Source organism: Aspergillus steynii, assembly GCF_002849105.1.
Source record: "Aspergillus steynii IBT 23096 chromosome Unknown P170scaffold_11, whole genome shotgun sequence".
Taxonomy (NCBI): Eukaryota; Fungi; Ascomycota; class Eurotiomycetes; order Eurotiales; family Aspergillaceae; genus Aspergillus; species Aspergillus steynii.
The window spans coordinates 1172548-1196063 of record NW_020194408.1 but is presented as its reverse complement, the minus strand read 5'-3'; the positions used below and the strand labels follow the sequence as shown (position 1 = coordinate 1196063).

General features: G+C 53.5%; 6 protein-coding genes across 6 annotated transcripts; 2 read left to right on the top strand and 4 right to left on the bottom strand.

The window, feature by feature from the left end:
* Nucleotides 1-233: 233 nt before the first annotated feature.
* On the bottom strand, nt 234-2074 carry P170DRAFT_486396 (cytochrome P450; the record flags this gene model as incomplete). Its single annotated transcript, XM_024853933.1, has 7 exons — nt 234-441; nt 495-912; nt 977-1148; nt 1196-1416; nt 1671-1793; nt 1844-1930; nt 1993-2074. The coding sequence occupies 7 exons, from the start codon at nt 2072-2074 to the stop codon at nt 234-236; spliced, it is 1311 nt and encodes a 436-aa protein (XP_024698758.1).
* A 1513-nt stretch (nt 2075-3587) lies between these two features.
* mirD (putative MFS siderophore iron transporter) lies at nt 3588-5819 on the bottom strand. Its single transcript, XM_024847283.1, has 4 exons — nt 5512-5819; nt 5185-5455; nt 4791-5133; nt 3588-4736 (listed from the first exon to the last, which is right to left on the bottom strand). Exons 1-4 carry the CDS (start codon nt 5766-5768, stop codon nt 3808-3810), a joined length of 1800 nt encoding a protein of 599 aa, XP_024698757.1. The 5' UTR covers nt 5769-5819; the 3' UTR covers nt 3588-3807.
* An 870-nt stretch (nt 5820-6689) lies between these two features.
* On the top strand, nt 6690-10721 carry P170DRAFT_395022 (ABC transporter ATP-binding protein; the record flags this gene model as incomplete). Its single annotated transcript, XM_024846085.1, has 2 exons — nt 6690-7623; nt 7679-10721. The coding sequence occupies 2 exons, from the start codon at nt 6690-6692 to the stop codon at nt 10696-10698; spliced, it is 3954 nt and encodes a 1317-aa protein (XP_024698756.1). The 3' UTR covers nt 10699-10721.
* A 605-nt stretch (nt 10722-11326) lies between these two features.
* On the bottom strand, nt 11327-17608 carry sidD (nonribosomal peptide synthase SidD; the record flags this gene model as incomplete). Its single annotated transcript, XM_024846084.1, has 2 exons — nt 17186-17608; nt 11327-17128 (listed from the first exon to the last, which is right to left on the bottom strand). Coding segments are annotated over exons 1-2 (6198 nt in total), but the record flags the coding sequence as incomplete, so codon positions are not given.
* Nucleotides 17609-19122: 1514 nt separating this feature from the next.
* Nucleotides 19123-20001, bottom strand: sidH (enoyl-CoA hydratase/isomerase family protein; the record flags this gene model as incomplete). The annotated part of the gene is made up of 2 exons (XM_024844947.1): nt 19123-19709; nt 19770-20001. 2 exons carry the CDS (start codon nt 19999-20001, stop codon nt 19123-19125), a joined length of 819 nt encoding a protein of 272 aa, XP_024698754.1.
* A 358-nt stretch (nt 20002-20359) lies between these two features.
* P170DRAFT_451450 (GNAT family N-acetyltransferase) lies at nt 20360-21780 on the top strand (the record flags this gene model as incomplete). Its single annotated transcript, XM_024851188.1, has 2 exons — nt 20360-21337; nt 21409-21780. The coding sequence occupies 2 exons, from the start codon at nt 20360-20362 to the stop codon at nt 21778-21780; spliced, it is 1350 nt and encodes a 449-aa protein (XP_024698753.1).
* Between the last annotated feature and the right edge of the window lie 1736 nt (nt 21781-23516).

The following is a 23516-nucleotide window of genomic DNA, read 5'->3' as shown; positions in this document are numbered from 1 at the left end:
ATACCATATCTGGAACACAGAGATTATGTTTTATTGGATTAATGTGCAGACACTAACACCTGAGTCGAAAGTTCAAGATTTAGTTCTCAACTGCCAGCGCTTGCTGGGCCACCTCATAGGCTAGCAGGTTAGAGACTAATACAATCAAATATATACCGGCATTTTCACATATGCTGTCATTTTCGCATCTGATGGACCGATAAAATAGCCAATTCGCAAGACCCCGATTAGCATCACTGTCTAACCTTGACCCTAACTCCCTTGCTCTTCTTTTGAGGAAAAGAGATGATAAAGTCTCGACTCGGTTCAACATCGCGCTCAGATATCGTATCATATAGCTCAAGAGTCGGGACTTTCTGTCTCCCGGATCCATCGTACCTGTCGTACTTACGGAATATTCCGGCCACGAGCATAAACAACTCCTTGTATGCAAGATCGATCCTGTAATAGCTCTTAGAATAGCTCAACACGCACAGGGAAGAAGCATATCATACCCGATACATGCCCTCGTCCCTTTTGAGAACGTCAATAAATATTGATCCAGGAAGGGATTCTCTAGCCAACGGTTGGGATTAAACTTTTTTGGTTCCGGGAAGTACTGCTGATTCATATGAACTGGCAATGGGGCCATTGTCATGGGAACTCCAGCTGGGATGACCCATTTTTCGCCCGTATTAGGATTGGCATATACAATATCCGTATCCGGTGCCACACGGGTCTGCCGCACAACGGCAGAGGGATATAGTCGGAGTGTTTCTTGAATAATGGCCTTGAGATACGGCAGATTCTCGACCACCGCGGCAGGAGGGTCCTGATCAGGGTCCGGAAGTGCGCCCTCCAGCTCTGCCTTAAGCTTGTGACAGATATCCGGATTGTCAAGCAAGATATATGTTATGAATGCAACAGAGTTGGCTATTGATGATTAGAACCCATAACAGGCGTCGTTCATCCCTCAGCTTAGAGAATAGTTGCTCACCAGTCGTGTCTTGTCCCGCTTGAACAATTACTTGTGCTTCCTGTTGCAGCCTCCACGTAGACTTCTCTTGTGGTGGGAGATTGCTGGTGAGTATGCCGTGGAAAACGCTGGCATCTGGATCACTGTGTGTGTTAACTTCCTTTCGAATTTCTTCAATACGCTTCGCCCATTGCTATACTTTATTAGCACCAGGCCAGGAAGTCGGATCAAAGTTCTCACCCGATGCATTAACCACAACGACTTCAGTCCGGGGTATACAATCCCCATAATAGATGGCGGCACACTTTGTAGCATGGGGCTCACCCATGGAAAGTAGGCCATGTACCACGCATTGTGAAAGTTGGCATCGAGGGACTTGTAAAACGCCACGTTTAAATCGTCTCGATGTAGAAAGTTGGTCGACGTCCCGAAGGCATACTCGGTTATGATGTCACAGGTAGCTGCCTTACAGAGGACGTTCATGTTTAGGATAGCGCCTTTTTGCCCACTCTCCTGTAGGTAATGAATCAAACCTTTCAGAGAACGCTGAATTACCGGTTCCAGGTGTCGAAGACTAGACTTGGAGAAGAATCGTTGCATCGCGGCACGCCGCCGGCGATGGAGTTCGTGGCCAGTTGCAGATGCAACGGATTGGGGAACTTGGATGATTATTTTCTGCAAGCAATAAGAAATAGGGGCGGCAAAATGAACATACGGCCAAGCATTCGTCCAATCCACTTGCCCTTGTCTCTCTTCTGGACATTGCCAGTGAAAAGGACTTTAATAAACTCGGGGTCGCTGATGTGTACTTCGTTTGGATTGATGCGAACTATGGGCCCTGAAATAATAAAGTCAGTTAGGCTCTCAGTCAAACAGGTGTTTGCATACCATATTGGTGATGAAGATCCTGAACCTTTTTGAAAAAATAGCCGTCGTAGAAGAGGTCATAGTAGGCCATGTAACATGTTGTTAGACCTAACATCGTTAGACAAAATGAAGAGTAAAGACCTTACTCGGCTATTAAGATCAACACTCACTCGCCATGGTAGGTCCCGGAAATTTGGCGAGAGGGCTAAAATAAACTAGCCACAGTAAGCTTAACGCAACCGTATTTATCATGAGATGTCCTCACCTCGATACACTACTACCCCAAGTACATGAAGTAAGAGCAAACTAAGAGCAATAGTAAGAGGATTTGGGGCCCAAGGAACGTCCAAGGCGAGGTGACCTTCTGTCACCCATCCCGCACGATGGAAGATACTTTGTAGCATAGTGACAATAGCTGTCGCAGCTGGGTTTACAAATTTAGGCCTTTCTATCGCACGGGACCTTCGCTCTTTTTATAAACTCTTGTTCCCTAGCTCCGAGTCATGCATGTAGAAGATCTTCCCCTCAAAGTGGCAACCAAGCCAGCCATTTGAGCTGTAGCAAAGGCTGAGGGTGTAACTGATCTTCATTCTCAGCTCATTAGTGGCGCCGCCCGCATCCACTACTCAGAAGCTCGTCATTCGCGGGGCAGGGATTGTAGCCATTAATGCTGTCTTCAATTCCACGTCGACCCTGGATCCTGGGGACTATTGGAAAATTGTTCCAGGGTTTCAATCTGCAACGTAACCTACCCCGCAGATAATAACATGTCTACCCTATGAAACCGATGCGATCGACGCCCTTGTGCAATTGGCTCTCTCCACCTTGGCGGGCCGAGGCCCTGTGCCAATGCACCGACCACTGCAGCAAGCAGATGGCCATATTGACCTGCAGCAGGACAGATACTCCATGCTCGAGGTTAACGTCATCGTGGCAGCCTTCGATTCGTTTCTCCTTTTTCCGCACTCGAGGATCACTGATATGCTGACTCCGGTAGCTCAGGACCAATTCATTAATCACTGAACAAGTCGACTATTGTTCCTGCCTCATATAATCGTAAATCGAGGAAGGTCCTTTTAATCGCTTTTCATTAAGTATGCCCAGCATTAAACTGGTCTTCCACCACCTAGGCCTTCGCCTTTTGAACTTCCTGACCGCCCTATATAGCAGGAAGCAACGGAATAGTTTTTATTGTTTTCCCAGGCTTGTGTCAATACGCGATTTGTGAGTCCGATACATGGTCAGTTAATGGTCTGTCCCCGGTTGCCTGAGGCCAACATCCTGTCTACTGGTCCGATTGGATCCGGATATTCATCCGAAATATCCGCACCAATCGGGTGTTACGTCAATCTCTAAGCATGAAATTCCTGTCGTTGAAAGGCCGGCGAGTAACTACCTAGAATATTAGATGACTACAGAAAGGTACAATGTTTCCTTCACTTGGAATGAGCGGAGATTGGCGCTTTTAAGCCTGAGAAGAGCTGACAGGTTGTCAAGACTTCCAGGTGTAGGTTTGCAGCACTATCACATTAACTAATATGAGCATGAGGAACTAAAGAGAAATAAGAAAGGGTAAAGGCTCATTTCTCGCGATGAAGGCCGCATGTTCATTCTTCTTTTGTCGAGCTAATAATAATGAGAAAAATGCCTACATCATCAGCTCTACAGGTTTCTTCACATCTCGACTGTGGCAAGTTCAAAACAGCTAGTTCCGGGTGTCTTACTTTTTTTTTGGCTGTTCCTTCCGCACTCTAGATACCTCATTGGAAAATTAAATTATATAACAGGGAATCCATTACTGTCAGTCCCCTCCGGCTATGAGATCCCACACCTTATAGCTACTATCCTCTACCCCCACCCCCTTGGGGCTACCATGTATCTTTCCAATATCTTCCAGGAACTGGAAGTCCATCTACGACGGTTTCCACCACCTCACCACAGGATGAATATTGCCATCAAAGCTCGTCCACGCGATTAAAGATTTTTCAAAACAAAACACCCTTGGTCTGAGCATTGTTCAGTTTAATATCTCTGATGACGAACATCCAAATCAAAGATAAAGCCATGATCGCCGTTCCGGCAATTAACATGTTGCGCTGCGCGACGCCGTATGCCAGAGCAATAGCATGTCGAATCGGCGTTCCGCGCTCGTAGCCCAGTTGAACGTCAAGTGAATCGTAGATCGTCTCCCAGTCCGCCTTAGCAGACTCGGGGAGCAGCCGTCGCAAAGCGCCAGGTAAGGTATGGGTCCAGATGGCACCCGAGATACTGCTACCCACAGCCCCTCCCATGGAGCCGAAGACGTTGAGGAATGCCAGGGAAGACGCGAGGTTGTTGTGATCGCTGACTGACTGCACAGCCACCTGTTGGCAAATGATCATAGTTCCACCAGCAAAGGCAATGAAGACCTGACACATGATAGTATAGCCTACTGACCAATGAGGCTGCCGGAAGTAGATCATCAAGCCTTCGCCAAGGAGATAAAGAGGGACGGCTCCCAGGAGCAGCCAGCGGAAGCGTGCGCTTTTCTTGATGGCCAGACCAACACAAAACAACCACACACCAGAAACCACGTCGAAGATACTGGTTATGTACCCAGCGGTGGCGATCCCCACGCCGTATACCACTTGCAAGTATGAAGTAAAATAATCGAACCAGCAGTAGTACGCCACCTGGTAGCAGACGTCTACCATGCAGGCTCCCAAAACGGTCCGGGAGATCAGCAGCTTCCAAGGAAGAAAGGGAACCGGGGCGAAGAAACGCTCGGTTAAGCCAAAGGCGACCAGGCAAGCAAGTCCGAGAACGAGCATGACGATGATGTGTGCCGACTTCCAGCCATCGGCCGCAGAGCCCGCGATCGTGAAGGGAAGCAAAAAGAGGACGAGACCGGCAGCCAGCAAAAACGTACCCAGTACTTTTCATATTTGGTCAGCGAGAGGTCTTGTCGTAAATAATGAAAGAAACTCACGATCAAACTCAACAATGTAATGGATTATGCTCTGTATCCAAGTCCGACCGCTGGGAGGTTTCGGCTTCAGGAGGCTGCACTTCTTGGCCTTATGGCGATGGAACCGCAGGAGGGCAAACATAGGTAAGGCCACGACTGGTAGCACAATGGCAAAGCATCCGTACGCCCAACGCCAGTTCGACTGATAGAAGTGCTCCGAGGCTGCCGAACCAGCGTACGCGGTAATGATATAGGGAGACGATGTGAAGGCATAGGCAAGGCCTCGATCACGCAGGGAGGATGTATCGGCCGTGATGACATCGATGCTGAAGATCATGCCCGCAAAACCGACACTATAAAAGACCTTCAAACGGTGAGCATTTCGTTGTATCGTCGAGAGTTTCTTGGAATTTACCTGAGAGGCGCAGTAGGTATAAATATCGCTGCAGGTTGCCGACAATATCAGGCCCAGGGTCGCAAATGCTGCCATGAGCAAGAAGCCAATCGAACGATCCCACAAGTTCAGGATTTTCGCCAGCGGCATATAGGTTGCTGCAGACATGACGCTGGATACGATGTAGATGACTGGGATCAGAGAATGTGCCTCGAACCCGCTGGTTATGTAGGCTGACAGGTTTCCGGTGATTGAGGACTGGAACGCGTTCACGAAGTACAAGAGCCACATTCTGTCGCACCCATCATCAGCGCCGATGGCTTCACAAGCATTCAAGGAGGTACTTACAGCGTATACACCGCTCCCAGAGAGGTCTTGGTCCATGTTAATGTGATGGCTTCGGCCTGGGTGACACCATCTTGCGCCGCCTCATTGGGCAGGGTGTCTGTGGCCACCGAATGCACTTCTTCGGCCGGTCCTTTTGGGTCGGGATGATTGACATTGACCGCGGTTCGATCCTCCATGTCTCGAGTAGGGCTGGAATAGCCCTCTGTGGGAGGGGCCTCGGGAGGATCGAAGAACTTCTTCTGCCACGAGGACAACATAGTAGGTGATATGAAAAGGCGCCGATCTTTTCGTTCATAGGGCCCTCTTGCGGGTAGAAATATGTTTTGGGTCAACACGGGAATCGAGAGAAGTCAATCTCCTACACCTCCCAAACAGGTTTTTCTTTTCAGTCGGCCATGCTCTCCAAGCCCAGCCAAGCAACCAGACCACATCGGACGAGAATCGGACCACACAGTCCACCCGCCATGAGCCAGCTATTGCAGGTAGCGAAGGGGATGCGTGGCAGAGATTGGCCGTACCTGTGCAGGGGGCATCAGCCACCAGAGTAGCCGGTGATTACTAGGCCATACTCACGCTGGACAATGTGATACAGACGCTTTTGCAATTTTCAACCACTTTCCTATCGTCATACAGATGGTGACCGTGCGCGTATCTCGAGTACCGGTACTGCGTAACGGACGAGTTTGGGAGGTGTCGAAACAACATTTGGGTATAGTAATTACTAGCACGTATCGGGCCCACGAAATACCAAATCAATACCGTCGGCTCAGCGTCCCTGTGTGCCATACAAGCCCAGTACGCTCGGTCTTAGGCACTTGGCTTGATTAAAGTGGATCCAGGAGTGAACGGTCGGCCTCGGACTTTCCACAGGACGCGAGTGGAGTCTGATAATTTTTATCAACTGCGGATCTCTCCGAGCGGCAACGTTACCCATCTGATAACTTTTACGTAACGATACCGTCTCGCCGGGAGGCCGCTGTGGCATCACTCCATTTCGGCCATTACGGAGTAGGTCTGTTGCCTCCCTACCAACCTAGAATTAGGCGACACGGCGGGGCGGACAAGACTTCCCTTCAGTCTATTAGTCTGCGCTGGCATGGACGTTTCTCCCCGAGCACAACTTCGTCAACAAGCTTCACGTTCTCCAGAGGGAAGAGAATAACCGCACTGACAGCACTATGAAGCTTGCCCAGAAACTGTCGGGCTATCCCAGCTTGCTGTTGGCAGGTAGTCCTTCCAGGCTTGATCTGGGCCGGTTGTTGCTGGGAATATTGTCAGCCATCGCCTCGGGCGTCCCGTTTCCTCTGATCGGAATTCTATTTGGTCAGCTCCTCGACGACTTCAACGGTGTGACGTGTGGTGAGTCGGATAGTTCGGACTCCGATGCTCAGTACCAGTCAGATATCAACAGCAAGATCCTGATAATTGTATATTTGGCAATTGCTCAGGTCGTGACGATCTACTGCCACCTCACCTGCTGGAGTTTGAACGGCGCTCGGTTGGCACAACGACTACGGGAGACCTACCTGCAGAACCTACTGCGGCAGGAACCATCCTACTTTGACGACTTGCCTCCTGGAGAAATCGCCTCTCGGTTGAATGGCGACATCCAGGCCATCCGCTCGGGCACCTCGGAGAAGGTTGGCATCTGCCTCTCCAGCTTGTCCTTCTTCGTCACCGCATACATCGTCGCTTTCATCAAAGACTACCGACTGGCCGCCATGCTCATCTCCTTGATCCCCGCGTATTTCCTCATGTCTTTTGTCGGAAGCCATTATATCGAGAAATATTCCGGCCGCATGTCGGATCATGCCGCATCAGCCGCGTCCATCGCGTCCGAGGCTTTATCCAACACCGTCGTGGTGCAGGCATTCGGGGCCAACAGTCGACTGGAGGACAAGTTTGCCACCGCACTCAAGGCAGCCGAAACGGAGGGTCTGAAAAAGTCCACGGCGGTGGGCATTCAGTCCGGGTTCTTATACTTCATCGCATACGGGGCCAACGGTCTTGCTTTCTGGCAAGGGAGCCGGCGCGTGGCTGACGCAGTGGGGCACAGCTCCCAAGGCGCGACCGTGGGAGCCATATTCACCGTGATTTTTATCCTGGTGGAAGGTTAGTTGGGCCCCAACAGTTCCGTCCTGTGGATACGCCATTAACACCATTACAGCAACTCTCCTGCTCAGTCAGGTGGCCCCCTTTCTTCATCTCTTCACCGCAGCGGTTGCCTCTTTCCGAAAATTGCGCGAAGACATCGATCGCAGTCCCCAGATTGATGGCACGACGGATTCTGGCCGTCGTCTGCCACGAGCCGAAGGTGGATTCGAGTTCCAGAACGTTTCGTTTACCTATCCCTCCCGACCCGAAATCACAGTGCTCGATCAAGTCAGTCTCAGCGTACCAGCCAATCAACACACGGCCATCGTCGGTCTATCGGGCAGCGGGAAATCAACCATTGCGGGCCTGGTTACTCGGCTATACGATCCCACCGATGGACATATCTTCTTTGATGGCCACGACTTGCGGGAGCTCAACACCAGGGACCTTCGGAGCTTCCTCAGTTTAGTGCAGCAGGAGCCATCCCTCCTTGATAGATCCCTATTGGAGAATATTGCGCATGGATTGATGAATTCTAGCAACCCGAACCATGCTCATCTGAGGACAACTCTCATCGGCTCTGACCTGTCCGACCTGGCACAGGAAGTCCGCGAGGGCAAGGATATGTTGGCTGCGGCAGAGGCACGCGGCGCGGATTTGGTCGAGATCGTGACTCTAGTCCGGCAGGCGGCGGTTCTTGCCGACGCTGACACCTTCATCAGCGCCTTGCAGTATGGATACGGCACCATGGTGGGATCGAGTGGACGGCTAATCAGCGGTGGCCAAAAACAACGTGTCGCACTGGCCCGGGCCCTGGTCAAGGATCCTCAAGTCCTCATTTTGGACGAAGCCACTGCTTCTCTAGATTCTCGCAGCGAGCAGCGGATCCAGCGAGCCATTTCCAACATTGCCAGCGGCCGCACGATGATCACGATCGCCCACCGGCTGTCGACTATCACCAATGCCGACAATATCATCGTTATGCACAAAGGACACATCGTGGAACAGGGAGATCACGCGACGCTGATGGCTCTGAGTGGATCATATGCCGATCTGGTTAACCTGCAAACCCTGGGATCAGCGCCGGCAAAGAACGAGACCACGGTCAGCATCGAGAGCGTTAGTAAATCGGACCAGCACTCCATGACAGACACCGAAAACGAGAAGATGCCGGTGTGCGCCGAGCAGACCGCCTTGCCAGCCAGCGAAGCTACCGGCGTCCAGTCAGCAGAAGAGCCGGACGAGCTCCCGACGCCATCCAAATCGTTGTGGGCGTTGGTGCGTGGATACGCGCCTGCCTTGCGACCACACCTTTTGACCATCTTCCTGGCCCTTCTTGGCGCCAGCGTGGTTGGCGGTGCCTTCTCAGGCGAGGCCGTGATTTTCGGCAACACCGTCGGGAGTCTGAATCCCTGTCACACTGCCGACAGTATCCGATCGCGCGGCAACTTCTTCGGGCTGATGTTCTTCGTCCTGGCCATTATTGAGTTCTTCGCGAACCTGGTCAGTTGGGCCGGGTTTGGCTGGGTCTCGGAAAAGATTGTGTACACGGTGCGCGTTTTATCCTTCCGCTCCCTATTCGAGCAGGATCTTCAGTGGCATCAGTCCGAGGGCCGCAGCCCGGCGTTGCTTCTCTCCTACATCACCCGCGATGGCAACGCATTGGCTGGACTGAGCGGGTCCGTCATCGGCACCTTGTTCTCGATTTCCGTCAACCTCGTCGCCGCCATCATTCTCACTCATATCATTGCGTGGAGGATCGCCCTGGTTTGTCTGGCACTGGTTCCCCTTCTCCTGGGAGCGGGTCTGATGGAACTCCACGTACTGGGTCGATTCGAAGAGCGACACGAAAACGCCTATACCAAGTCCGTGGACATCGGCGTCGAAGCGATTACCTCGATTAAAACGATTGCCTCCTTGTCCCTTGAGGAAGCAACGCTCAAGACCTATCGCCAGTCGCTGAAGGGACCCCGCAAGGAGACGCTGAATGTGACCCTACAGGCCAGCCTCTGGCAAGCGATGACCTACTTCTTGGGAAACCTGGTGAATGCGTTGGCCTACTGGTGGGGAGCCAAACAAATCATCGCCGGCAACTATTCCCAGACACAGTTCCTCATCGTCGTTTTTTCCCTGTTGGTGAGCGCCCTGCTTTGGAGTCAGATGTTCGCTCTCGCCCCGGAGCTGTCTAGCGCTCGTGCGGCAATGGCGCGAATCTTGGGCCTCATCGAGATCGGGTCGGATAAGATGCAAGGACGCGTTCCGAATTCTTCCCTCCCCGGGTCCTCCGACGAGACTGACCCGGAGGCAATTATCGAGACGAAGCTGCCGGGCATGTCGGACCACCCGGCCTCCAGCGTGCAACTCCGCGACGTCCATTTCTCCTACCCAGCGCGACCGGACATTAAGGTGCTCAACGGCTTAAGTGTCGACATTCGGCCCGGAAAATTCTGCGCCCTGGTAGGACCCAGCGGAGCCGGAAAGTCAACCATTATCTCGCTGGTTGAGCGACTGTACACGCCGCAATCCGGCGCGATCGTGGTGGATGGCGTTGACGTCACTAAGCACCGTGGCGTGGCTTTCCGCGACACGATCGCCCTGGTGCCTCAGGAAAGCGTTCTCTTCGAGGGCAGTATCGCGTTCAACGTCGGTCTGGGCGCTCGACCGGGCCACGAAGCGACGGCGGAGGAAATCGAAGACGCGTGCAAGCTGGCCAATATCCACGAGGTGATTCACGCGTTGCCCGACGGGTACCAGACGCTCTGCGGACCCAACGGCAGCCAGTTTTCGGGCGGTCAGAAACAACGATTGTCGATCGCTCGGGCGCTAGTGCGGAAGCCGAAGCTATTGATTCTCGACGAATCCACCAGTGCTCTAGACGCAGAGTCGGAAAAACTCCTCCAGGATGGGCTGGAGAAGGCCGCGCGTGGCATTACGGTCATCGCGATCGCCCATCGGCTTCACACGATCCGAAAGGCGGACGTCATCTTTTTGATCGAGGATGGACGATGCGTGGATCACGGGTCGCATGAGGAATTGCTGCAGAGGTCAGACAGTTACCGGGCCAATGTGATGCATCAAACGGTGGCAACATAAAAGAAACCAAGTTGGCAGAAGAGTGAGAGGGCAGAGGAGAAGAGGAGAAGAGGATGGAGGATGGAGGATGGAGGCAGAAAGGCAAGGAGTCCGCTCACACTTTTGTCCGCCGGTCAGCTGCCTGCCTCTTTTGTAAGGTGTCTTTTGCACCATTTTCATTTTCGACTTCGATAAACCTAGGAATTTTAATGGCATTTTGATTTTGTTTGAAATGTGGTCCTTATCATCCTGAGCTCAGTGTGAGCTTTTCATTCAAGGCAGTTAAAATAGTGGTAATGGTACTAGTAGTATTCATCAGTTCTACGTGCTGGGACATCATCCGGTACAGATATATTTCTTGGGATCGAAATCCTGGTGTGGGTGCATGGTAGCACTGCATTCCTACAAACTGACCACTGACTTCTACATAGCAGACACGTAAGGACAGCTCAGTTACTCATTAACATTAAAAAGATAACATATGCTTAAGACAGAATGATTGACTATCCTCCCTGGTGCCAATACTCCGACGTTTCTGCACCACGGCAAGGCATCAAGGCACCAAGCCCGCCCGGATGGCTGCGACTAGACCACATCGGGAAGTCACGCGTCCCCTCTTCGGCGAAGTTCAACTCCAAACATTCAGAGGTTCCGACGAACATGTCGCCAGTTCTTGAACGACTGAAGCCAATTCGTCTAAGACTGCATCCACCAGCGCCGTGTCCTTCTCAGTTCCTACCATCCCCACATGCATCCGCCCGCCTCGAACAAACGAGACAACCTTCAAGGGATACGCGGCATCCCCGTGGGGATTCAGAATGTCAACTCGGCAGGTCCCCCCAGCAAAGGGCATGGTGTCAAAGTCCTCGAAGTCTTGATGATGAACAAGAGAATCAAAGGATGTAACCTCCGACGGCCACTGGGTGCACTGCTGGGAGATCGCCCGGAACCCGAGGTAGTCATGCGCCGCTGACTGCCCGCTTTGCTTCTGGACGAACTGCAAGAGATCCATCGCCGTCCAGTGGGACTGGAAGGGGACTCGGATGGGAGTGAGCTGGTAGCATGGACCCATCACATTCTCCACGTTGGCGATGTCGACGTTGCGCCCGGATGTTACTCCGCCAAAAGTCACATCCCGCGTGCGGAGTCGACGAGCTAACGTCAACGCCCACGCGGCTGTCAGCAGGTTTGCCGTCGTAATCTCTCCGGGGCCTCCGGAGACCTCAACGGGCTTGGCGTGGAAGATGGCTTTGTCTGTAGGCTGTCCCGAGATCCCGCCTAGCACGGACACTGCGGAGCCAGTGAGAAGACCGCGCCAGTATTTCAGCGCATCGGCATGAGCGCGGACGTCCCGGACACCGGCCAGATAAGAGGAGAATGGCTCGAAGTCGTCAACCTTCTGGCCCAAATACAGGATTTCCAGATCGCGGAGGAGCCGCGGGAGAGAAACGCCATCGTACTGCGCATGTGAGAGACCGATGACGAGGCACCCACGGCCATCATTAGTTTCGACATGGAATATTCTGAGGAAGGAGGATCCCAGGTTGAAATCCAGCTCAATGTGTTCTTTGCACAAGTCGGTGACGGATTTCTCAAGGTCCCCGTCGACGTGATGCGTAATCACCGGGACGTCGAGCGTCTTCACCACCACCTGGAAAAGAGTCGAGTCGTGCTCAACGAAGACCGTGCGCAGAATATCGTGAGTATCCACAAGCCCTTCACAAGCACGGAAAAGTCGATCTCGGTCAACGCCTTGCTCCAGGTACAACATAGTGTATTGGATTGAGGTTCGTGGGGGTTGGATGGTTGCTCGCACGTCGAGTGCTTGAGAATCGGTCACCGGGGATACATCTTGAATTGACCATGATCGATTGGCCAGCTTTGGGCGAACTATCTCGGACAAGAATTGGTCCACCTGGATCTGGCCCAGCGTCGAAAACGGCTGATATGACCGGGCCTTGGGTGTGGACGCTTGGCCTATCTTCAGGACCTTGGCCGCGTCTCCAAGACGCATGTGCTGGAAGATATCAGCGATGGTCAAGCCATGCCCTTGCGTGCGAAGATGGGATATCAGCTTCATTGCGAGGACGGAATCACCACCGAGTCGGAAAAAGTTGTCGTCGACGTCAATATTCTCCGGACTGAGGCCAAGAATCTTTGCCCATGACGAGCGCAGGATCTGCTCCGCCGGTGACAAAGACGTTTGGGTTGCATTATGTGCCCATGCCCTCTTAAACCCCCCACTGAGCTCGACGAGTATCTGCCGAGGAATGCTCGAGGCCAGCTGATTCAGCGAATCGCGGTCCACTTGGCCCGTCGCAGTTGGGAGTTCGTCGATCACAATGAACGTGGAAGGGATCATGTAGGATGGAAGGGAGTCCCGGATAAATTTGTCGAGCCGTTTGAGCGCGATAGCAACGCTGACGGGGACCGCGGCACGAATCGTCGTCTTGAAGCCCGAGGCATCAGTCATGATATCATGCTCTGTTGGTAAGAGCTCCACGTTCTCTTCTACGGAGCCCTTGTATGCGACGAGAACGACTATCTCAGGCTCCGGACTATGCTGTGAGCCACCAGCAGATTGAAGAACGGTAGCGACGGCTTGAACAGCGGGCGGGAGGTGTCTGGCGACGTGAGCCTCGAGTTCTGCGATGTTCACCGCATGTCCTTGCGCCGGCAGGACATCTTCTTTGCGACCAAGAAACACTAGCTTGCCATCCTCCTGTAACTGAACTATGTCGCCCGTTGCCTGCACTTTTCCTGTCCGCCCCCCGCAGGCTGAGCTTCCAGCAACGAGCCAAGCTGGTGATTCGGCGGCCTCGCCGGGGAGAAAGTTGCCCTCCAACCAGAGCTCGCCAATGCAGCCGATGGGGGACAGAAGCGATGGGTTTTGCGGATCACAGATCCAAGGAACTGCAACGGGTGGATACTCTGATCCTTGTTTTACTCGCGTTTCAGCTTGCAGCAGCCCTGAGGTTGCGTCGAAAGACAGTGGGGCAAGCTCGTTGCGTCCCCAAATCAGATCCAATTCGGCCTCGGGCAGGCATGATATTTCATCGACTGGCCTGGAAAGGCCTTTGATCAACTGCGAGCAGACCAACTCGAACTGGTGGAGAGTGCGCCTCATTTGTGCAACCCCAATCAGGCTGCTATCAAAGCTGGCACAAATTCGGAAGCCGCCTTTCTGAATTCCGCAGGCAATCATCAGGGGGTATGGGTTGAAATGAAGCGCTTCACGCACGACATCCCCTTGATGGAACCCCAGCTCATCAGCAGCCATTTCCGGCTCGGGTTGAATGACTAAACCGGTGGGCGCCTCGCACGCATACTGAGCATCTCGGCTGACCTTGCGAATGTATTGCATCCCCATATGCTGATACGGCGTGCGAGCCAGCATGCCTTGCTGAACAGTCTGAAGGTATGCTTCCACGGAGATCGCGCGATGGACGTGGATGCGGACGGGTACCGTCGCAATCAAGGGACCGATGATGTTTTCAACTCCGGGCAAGGAAATATCGCGACCCGTCAGCGTCTCGCCAAAGACCACGTCGTCGCTTCCCGTATACTTGGACGCTAAGAGCGCCCACGCCCCGCGTATTAAAGTAGCCATTGTGAATGGCCATCCGGCACCTGTCTCAAGGGGTATCTGATGCTCAAGCATGCCGTCCGGCGTCGGGAGAAAGTCTCTGGAAGGTAGCCGTGGGAATTGAGGTCCGACGGCTCCATTTAACTCTCGTCGCCAGAACTCTTGCATGGCGACCTCATCTGTCTCACGTACATACTTGACAAAGTCTCTCATCTGGCTCTGTAGCTCGACGGGATAGCCCTGCAGCGCCTTGTTGACGTGATTGAGAATTTGTGGCTCTGACCATCCGTCGTAGAGGACATGGTGCACAGTCCAGACCATGTATCGCTTGCCTTCGTCTGACTGGTCAATGATCGCATATCGAGCCAGTCGTTCACCCAGATTCATCTTCTCATCTCGGTCGTTCTCGAGGTACTGCTGGAGATCCGTCGAATGTCTCCACGCGACCCTTTCCTCCAACACCACTTGCTGAAGGCCAGGGTCTTGGAGTTGGGCTAGACGTGTGCGTAGAATAGGGCTTGCAGCGGCAACCGCCTGCCATGCGCCTTTCCAGACTTCGAGACTGATATGCGACGGAATACAGGCGACTCTCTGAGCAACGTACGCCTTGTTTGATTTGAGGGAAAAGGTGAAGAGAGACTCCTGCGTGGGTGTGCAAGGGTAGATATCTTTGATGCTCTCCGGGCTTGACCCGCAAACCTGGGATGCCTCGAGACACGCGCTGTCTACGTCCTGGGTGATCATGGAAAATGGCAGGACCTCCGCCGATGCTTCTGCGTCGTGGATGTGGACAATACCGGCCATTTCCGAGAGTGTTGGATGGTTGAAAGTGCCGACGACGGACAGATCAAGACCGGTCACTCTACAGGCCGACACTAGCCTCATAGCGGCCAAGGAGTCACCGCCGAGCGCGAAGAAATTATCGTCCAGCCGGATTGTGTCCGAATCAAGCTTCAAAACCTGGCACCATGCATCTCGCAGGCGCTGCTCGAGCTCATTCAGTTGTCGATTCGAGGCGGCGGTTGGGGCTTCATCTTCTAATTGTCGCAAGTCGACTGACGTGCCGAACTGTCGAAGTCGCTTGCGATCGATCTTGCCGGAAATCAAGACCGGGATATAGGTGACGGGGATGTATGCGGTGGGTACCATATATCGCGGCAGCACCTTCGCCAGCTCGCAATTGGCGTTCGATAACTCACTGCGCAGCTCGTCGGGGAGTTGCGCCGACTGGATTTCGGTATTCTCCTGTCCCTTTGGAGACTGTATCGTGACAAACGCCACCAATGTCGGCTGCCCGCCGGATCCTTGGGGTACAATCACTTCGGCGATGACGCTGGCTTCCGCGGGCAGGATGGCCCTGAGCTGACTTTCAATCTCGCCCAGCTCGACTCGCTGTCCACGCAGTTTGACCTGCGTGTCTTTCCTCCCGGCAAAGACGATCCCCCCAGTGCCATCTGGGTCGTATTTTCCCAGATCCCCGGTCTTGTACAGTCTTCCGCGACGACCTTCGTAGTCCCTGTGGCCCGCTATCAGCCACGGGGGATCTTGAATGAAAGCGGTCGCCGTTTTCTCGGGGTCGTTCAGGTATCCTTGGCCCACGATCGGACCTTCGACAAGTAGCTCACCTACGGCGCCGACCGGCATGAGTAGCTCATGGTTGTTGGGATCGACCACCCAGATGGCTGCACCATTGCCTGGGCCTATGGAGATATAGTCCCTGCCCGTGGCGGCGCTGCTGTTAACAGTGCATCCTATGGTGCATTCGCACGGACCGTAGCCGATGATGATGCGAGTGTCCTGACCCCATACCGTCACATCCCTCGCCGATGCCGCCTCGCCTCCCAGACCAAGGCCACTGAGAGAAGAGATCACGTCTGGATCCAAGATGCGAGCCACCGACGGGGTCAGTCCTGCATAGTTGACCCGCATATTGCGTATGACCTGGTTGATATCGTTCAGTCGGTCCTCATCCGAAGGGATGCACAGACAACCGCCGTTCCCCAAAGTCAACAGCATACTGTCGATGCTAACATCAAATGCGTAGGAAGCAAAGTCAAGGACTCTCGAGTCCTCCGTGTAACCAACGGCCTTTGCTCGAGGAATGGCACTGCTGGTATAGGTTTCGTGGGAGATCTTGACCCCTTTCGGAGTGCCGGTGCTGCCCGAGGTGAAGATCATATACATCAAGGCCGATGACGGAACGACCGGTAACGGGGACATGGCCTGCACATCGGGTAAGTCGGTGAACAGCTCTGCCTCCACGACAATCTGTCTTTCACTTGGTATGATGGATGCTAACAGACCCTGCTGCATGCGAGATGTCAGCATCGCCTCAGCGCCCACTTGTGTCGCCACGTTCTGCAGACGCGCAAGAGGCAGCGTTGGGTCCATGAGCACGAAGGTTGCGCCCGATTTCATGACCGCCAGCACAGCGACGATTGTCCATTTGGACTTCTCAAAGCATACGGGCAGGACATCATGCAGCTTGACTCCCATTTCCCGCAGAGATACAGCCACGAATGTCGAGTATTGATCGATCTGGCCGTACGTCAGGTCGCCATCCCACGATGATATCGCCACCTTATCTGGGAAGCTACGGGCCCGTTCGGAAACCATATCGTGCATGCAAAAGTCGTAAAATGTGGGGAGCTGATGATTCCACCGCCAGATCTCGCCAATGTCGCTTTCAGTTGGCCGAGTGAGCTCCACAACGGATGTATTGGGATGCGCGAGACATAGTTTGACCGTCTCAACGAGATTATCGATGTATCGCGTTATCGTGTATGGCAGCATACTTCCAGTCCACCATGCCGGGCGGATCTCGAGTCGATCATCGTGGAAGCGGGTTTCTAGGTGGAGGATTCCCTTTGCATGCCATGGTTAGTTACTGTGTCACCTAGTTCTGTGGGATGGTTTGCTCACCTCATCTCTGGATTCCGTGGAGGTTTGGGATAGGGAGCCTGTGCTCAAGAGAAGGGAGGTAGGGTTGGTCGCAGCCGTGTACGGACTGGACGTGGCTGCTGTGACGCGAGGAACAAGGTCTGTAGCGGTTTGTCCCACTAGGTTGCGCAAATCCGACACAACCTCACTCATCGACAGCGAGCGCGTTTCAAAATCATTGGCGACGTCATCTTGCTGATTCCGGTGGCTCCAGTCAAACGAGAACTGGCTGTCTTCTCGGGTCCGCAGGAGCACGATGAGCCACGACAGGAGCAGGACTTCCTCTCTCTTGCCCGTAAGGCTGATTGTATGGTCCGACTCAAGGCCAACAAGCTTAAATGACCTGAAGGATTCATCAACCTGCTCCGTCTGGGGCATGTCCACAAATCCATTCTTGCGCTCGCTGCACTCGGGGGAATCATCGAGAATGGAGCCCATGCTGCCGGTAGCCCAGCTTGACCACTCTGGGACTTTGGCGGTAGTGAAGGGGGATGTTGATCCTTGATTGTCGGATTGAATGGCTGTGGAATATCAACACGGACGGATGCTAACCCACAGCCTGCGGTGTGAATTATAGGATGGAATCGGAAGCAAATTGAGTAGCATCCTCGTCCGCCGACCGACACCTCAGATCATGCCGGAAGGGCACCCTGGATACTTTGAACACCGACATCGCCTGTTCCCGGCGAGTGTGGATTCTACCAATGCCCACACCATGCCGGACCCAAGCACCCCCAAGCACGTATGCGTGAGTTTCACAATGTGACATGCGAGGGCATGGTGGATGTGTAGATCCATCAGTACCAGAAAGACCCGTTTCTTACCATTCTTACATACATACCGTACTGTCCTCGGAGTTAACGGTATTGTCAAGAGGACTGGAACACGCTAACCCGAAGTGTCCATTTAAACGACGGCACGGGAAGGAGATACGATTCCTCGTTGTGTCTTCGTATGTCTCTTCCCCTATCGCCGCCTGACTGACAGAGCCAGCCCAGGAGGTAATAGTTCAAGTACTTACCATTATGAGGGTGAGAAGGGGATTTCACATTTCCAACACGCACTATAATTAAGCACATTTGGTTGAATACAACCCGTACAGGAGGGGGGAAATGATGTCCCAGTGACCCCCTGGTTGTCACACGCCAAGTGCAAATTTCTGTCCGGTGGGACGGTTTTGAAAAAGACCGCCGAACTCACCCTCAGAAAAATACGCGTATGCTTTGGACTAGACACGAGAAATGATCAATACAGCTCATATGGGGGGGGCTCTTAATCTAAACGTCTTGGCAGCTCGAGTTCCACGAAAGCTTCGTGGACAACCACTGACGCTATTCCCGAATTGAATGTCGCTTCCTGTGACCAGATTGTTGCGAGGAATATTGAATTTCATCTTCTGCCTGGGAGACCCATCGCGAAGCAACTGCAACTGGGTCTTCCCGAACGGATTTATTACTTGGAAGCCGATTCTATCTGAGAAAAACACCGAGCTTGAAGGCGTGAAATTCAGCACGGGTTCTCGGACTGTGACCGGCAGAGACAATGCAAAAGCCAGCACAGACCTACCGCATTTCGTGTCCTGGTTTGAGGAATTCATTTTCCGGGGATGCATGGCGACGGCTTTGATGATATTGGGTCTCATCAGCTCGGACTCTTGGAATATAGCACCTTCCAACTCTGGATGAAGCTCCGAAGGGCCTTCTGAGGCAAGGCCAATTGGTTATCAGCATGCACCACCCCACAGATAACTCAGGGGCTATCTGCAACACATGTCCTGCTTGTGAAAAAGCCGGGAAAGTCCGGTATGACTAGTCAAGCATAGTAGTGGCGTCTCGGTAAGATGTTAGTGGAATATTGTCAAAGTTTGAATTCCTAGTGGTATTCAAATATTAATATCGCCATCGTTTCTTTGCGTCTAGTTACAAGTTACAGGGCCTCCACTGTGGCTTCCTTTTCTCCACAAATGCTTTGACGCCCTCATGAAAATTTTCTCCAGCAATGAGCTTCGGATACCACCGATCGACCAGCTTGGTACTGGCTTCCTCGACGCTGGGAATCTCCCAACCGTAATGAAGGCCTTCCATCGTGACTCGGATGCTGTCCGGGCTATTGCTTGCGATGGAAGTTGCCATCTCCACTGCCGTCTCCAGCAGCTGAGCGCTTGCCACTACGCGGCTCACCAATCCCCAGCGTTCCAGTTGAGAGGCGGAGAAGGTAAGACCACTCAGGGCCATCTCCGTGGCGTGCTGCTTGCCTATTACTCGGACCAAGCGAGGCAAGGAGCCTGCAACGGCGGCAATTCCGCGCTGCACTTCGGGCAAGCCGAAGCTCGCCTGTTCACTGGCCACGACGAGATCGCAATTAACCACCATCTCAAATCCGCCTCCGAGACAATATCCGTTGACGGCGGCAATGATTGGCTTGCCTCCTCTCCGGCGAGGTAGGCCGGCCAGTCCCGGTGCCGTCATCTCATTCGTGATGCCGCGCTCGTTTAGTTCGTTCCATTCTAGCACGTTATCTAAGACAAAATGATACATGACCTGCGATTGAGACATAAGAGCCATACCTTTTAAGTCCGCTCCCGAGCAAAAGGACTCGCCGGCTCCCGTAATGATGGCTACTCGTAAATGGGGGTTCGTATCGAACCATTCCCAGAGCCGTTGTATCTCGGCGCTCGTAGCGAGCGATATGCAGTTTCGCTGCTTAGGTCGGTTGAGTGTGAGGAGAAGAACGTGAGGGGCTGGGAAGGAAATTAGACATCCTTGGACCGAGGGGTGGTCTATCTTTGAAGGTGCCATGCTGCAGTGGTGGGATTGGATGGATAGTATTAGACGAGAAGACCGGAATCAGCGGGTGTCCGGCAGAGGGCAGCCCTCAACGTCTTAAGTAAAGGATTGCCAGTCCAGCCTCGCATGTACCTATTGTTGTATCAGGCCAGAGCTCGGAGTTCCACGAGGTCCCGAGTCTCATGGGCGAATCCAGCCCTGCTCCACTCGGATCCTCGGCTTATGCCTCGGTCCTGGCTGATACTTATACCCTAGGTCCATCGCCTGGCCCATTTAGCCAGTGGCTTTATTCTCTTCGCTCTCAATTGTCTTTTCTTTTTCAATGGAAACGCAAGGTTACTCTCAACCTCTTCCAAAGTTAAGCCTCGCCATGGCAGTGACAGAGCCCACGATGAACGGAAATCAGTCATATCCTTGGGTGAAACTCCCCCATCCCTACCTCACTACCTACAAGATTCACATTGTTTCCGATTCCACACCGCACGAGCTTCAACTCCAATTGCATGGCTCCCCGGCGGGCCAAGCTCTTCCGGAGCCTCTACATAGTACCGCATTGACCTACACCGAGCTTTCCTTCAACGAATCCGCCCAAGACATCCCCGCGGGAGATAACAGTCCCTGGGCTCGAAGCCAGAGGGCGCCGGGGACCTCTTTTCGCTGGGCAAATCTGGAACCTCCTACGCTGGGACAGATCTGGAACGTCATTCACGCCATCTTCCTTACCCATCCGAAGCACGAGACCGTGCGCCTGGATCTAATCGGACCCGGGAACGAGGTGGTGCGCGAGGAATGCCTTCGCACCGGGCTGGCCGTTCCGTTCCCCGCCGCGCGCATCCCCTTCGGCACAGAAAACAGCGACTCTGGCTTAGACACGATCATCCTCTTGCGGTCGGCATTCTGGCAGGGAGCCGGGTCTCCGCTGGGCCCGCGGCCGATATGGGCCGTGGACCAGGGAATTCACGGCCTGCTGCGCCGTTCGGCCAGCCAGTATCCGGCGCTGGCTCAGAACTACGAGTTTTCCATGAAGTTTCCCAGCGAGCGCATCTACTCTAGACATCCCGTCCGCCCGCAGAAGCCCAGCCCGGGCTCTCTCGTCTACAGTCGCTACATCCCACACATCGACCAGCACTTCTCGCTGATGGTGGTGGATTGGCGGAATGAGGAGCACTTGCGGCTTTTCAACAAATGGCAAAACGACCCGCGAGTGGCCAAGGGCTGGAACGAGACAGGCACCCTGGATGAGCACCGCGAGTACCTGCGGCGACTTCACCAGGATAAACATGTCCTGTGTCTATTTGGCCGGTTCGACGATTCGCCGTTCTCATACTTCGAGGTGTATTGGGCCAAGGTAAGTCCCCACGATGTCTTTACCCGATCCAAATGACTTGGGCTTTATCTAACAGCCGGGTGCCAATCTAGGAGGATCACTACGGAGCACATTACGACGCCGGCGACTACGATCGAGGCCGACATTCCCTTGTGGGAGAGCACAACGTTCGGGGCGCATACCGGGTGAACGCCTGGTGGGCCAGCGTGATCCATTACATTTTCCTTGACGAGCCGCGCACGATGTGTGTCGTGGGAGAGCCCAAGGCCACGAACTCCACTGTTCTGTCCTACGAGAATGCCCACGGGCTCACGATCCAAAAATACGTCGACCTGGGCCACAAGCGGTCGGTTCATGTTTACTGCAGTCGGGAGAAATGGTTTCAACTGTGTCCGCTCTTCTGGGACGGACGAGACCGGCCTCTGGAGAGCTCGGATCGCACGGCGTGGGACGCGAGGCTTTAGAGTCGCACTGAGTAGCATCTAGATGTTTAGCTAGAGATGAAATGAACGAATGTGGATTTTCTCGTTCCATGGAACCCATTTTCATTATGTGATCTCGTGAGAAGATCCCGTCACCACGAAACCCGCGGGCCGCGAGAGTAGCTACCTAAGGCTGACCGTTTGAGAAGCAACGCGCAGCTCTCACCATGTCGTTGATGAAGCGCGATGGAAACATCCGAGACCCGCGCGAATATCCATACCGATTGCGGCAGGCAACTCCTTCGAAGCTCCGAGAATCACCGCGTATCGCCCTAGTACGGGCCAAGTGGACCAGCGCTGTCAAGAGCTTGATTTTTCCGCGAGCCAGAACGCTCCATCAATCTAATCAGATAATCAGATCATGACAGCAAGTGGTTTCCTCGGATCGACAACCCGCAAGGTGAGACATTGTCTTACGTACCATAGTCAATTCGGCTCCGGACACGACAGATTAATCGTCATGCTCTCGACCTTACCGTCTTGAAGCCTGAACCGCAGCCCCGTAAATCTCCGCCGGCGGGAAGTGGCGTGCATGAACGAGTGCTATTCACCTCCTTCCCTGATTGGGGAAGCTCCATCTTGCGAACGTCCATACATGAGATCCACATAGAACCAGTGCTTGCCAAGTGTCTGATGTGGAAACTGAAAGTGACAAGCGGCTTTTCTCGTTAGTTCCTTGGAACCAGGGGGTGGAGGGAAAAGGAAAGTTATCTGATCCGAGAGTTAATACGGAGTGCCATGAATAGTCGGGTAAGGCGGGCGTGGGTCTACCACTCCTCACTCGGCCTTGATTACCCGTTGAAGTGGGAGCGAGAAACGCGGGAAAACAAGGGAACAAGGCCTTACCTTTCAGTATGGAGTATTACGATGGAATTTTCCTACGGTCTCCTGGATTCTACGGTCCTGGTAACGCCTAAACCGCCATCGTCGGGGTGTTTCAGCCCCTGTATTTTTCAGGATCAGCCCGGCGCGCGTAAATTACAACCAGACCGTCCACTCCGAGTCCGCTTGGTATTATCAGCCCTAAGCTTGAGTTGGCGAAGCTCATCCCGACAAGACAGTTAATTAGTCTTGGCCGGTCGGTGCATTCACGGTCGCTCGACTTGAGGCCTTGGCGTGCATGCTGCCCAAAACGCGGCGTATGCTCCTTCGCTTGGTTCGCTTAGAGGTTGCAATATCGTCCCATTGGTTGATCATAGCCAAGATAACATCAGGCCATGTGAATCTGTCTACTCCGTAGGTCAATGAGAGATCACATACTCAGCCCGTGACCTATTACATACGGTGAGACTGCAGATCCGAGGGAGACCGAGCAGCATATTGTGATATGCGTCTAGTTACGTTTGGCCGTCTCTGGTAGAGCATGTCCCTCTGGTGCCCCAACACACGCAATGGGACCCCTTCGCAATGACTCACCGGCTATCATGAACCGAGGCAAGAAAATCCTGCTCCCACCCAGAAGACGTCTCGCCACCTACCACTTCGGCGGCATCTCGATTGATTCATATTGAGTGTTGACAAATCCCATTGCAGTCTAACCCGAATCAGGTCACGTAACCGAGAGACAATCTAATCAGATCCTCCGGCGTTCAGCCACAAAATCTAATCAGATCTAGCCTCTCCAGACGAGCCTGGATGGAGTACGAAGTCCGAAGGGTGAAGACGGGCATGTGGTTGCCCGGAATTTCCAGAAGTTCATGTCAAAAATGAAACGTTTC

Excerpts from the sequence above, each read along its gene's own strand:
- mirD (XM_024847283.1), bottom strand. The coding sequence starts at position 5,768 with ATGTTGTCCTCGTGGCAGAAGAAGTTCTTCGATCCTCCCGAGGCCCCT. Across the intron at positions 5,134-5,184 it reads ATACCTACTGCGCCTCTCAG|GTCTTTTATAGTGTCGGTTT; the intron begins GTAAATTCCAAG and ends CACCGTTTGAAG. Across the intron at positions 4,737-4,790 it reads TTACATTGTTGAGTTTGATC|TACTGGGTACGTTTTTGCTG; the intron begins GTGAGTTTCTTT and ends AAATATGAAAAG.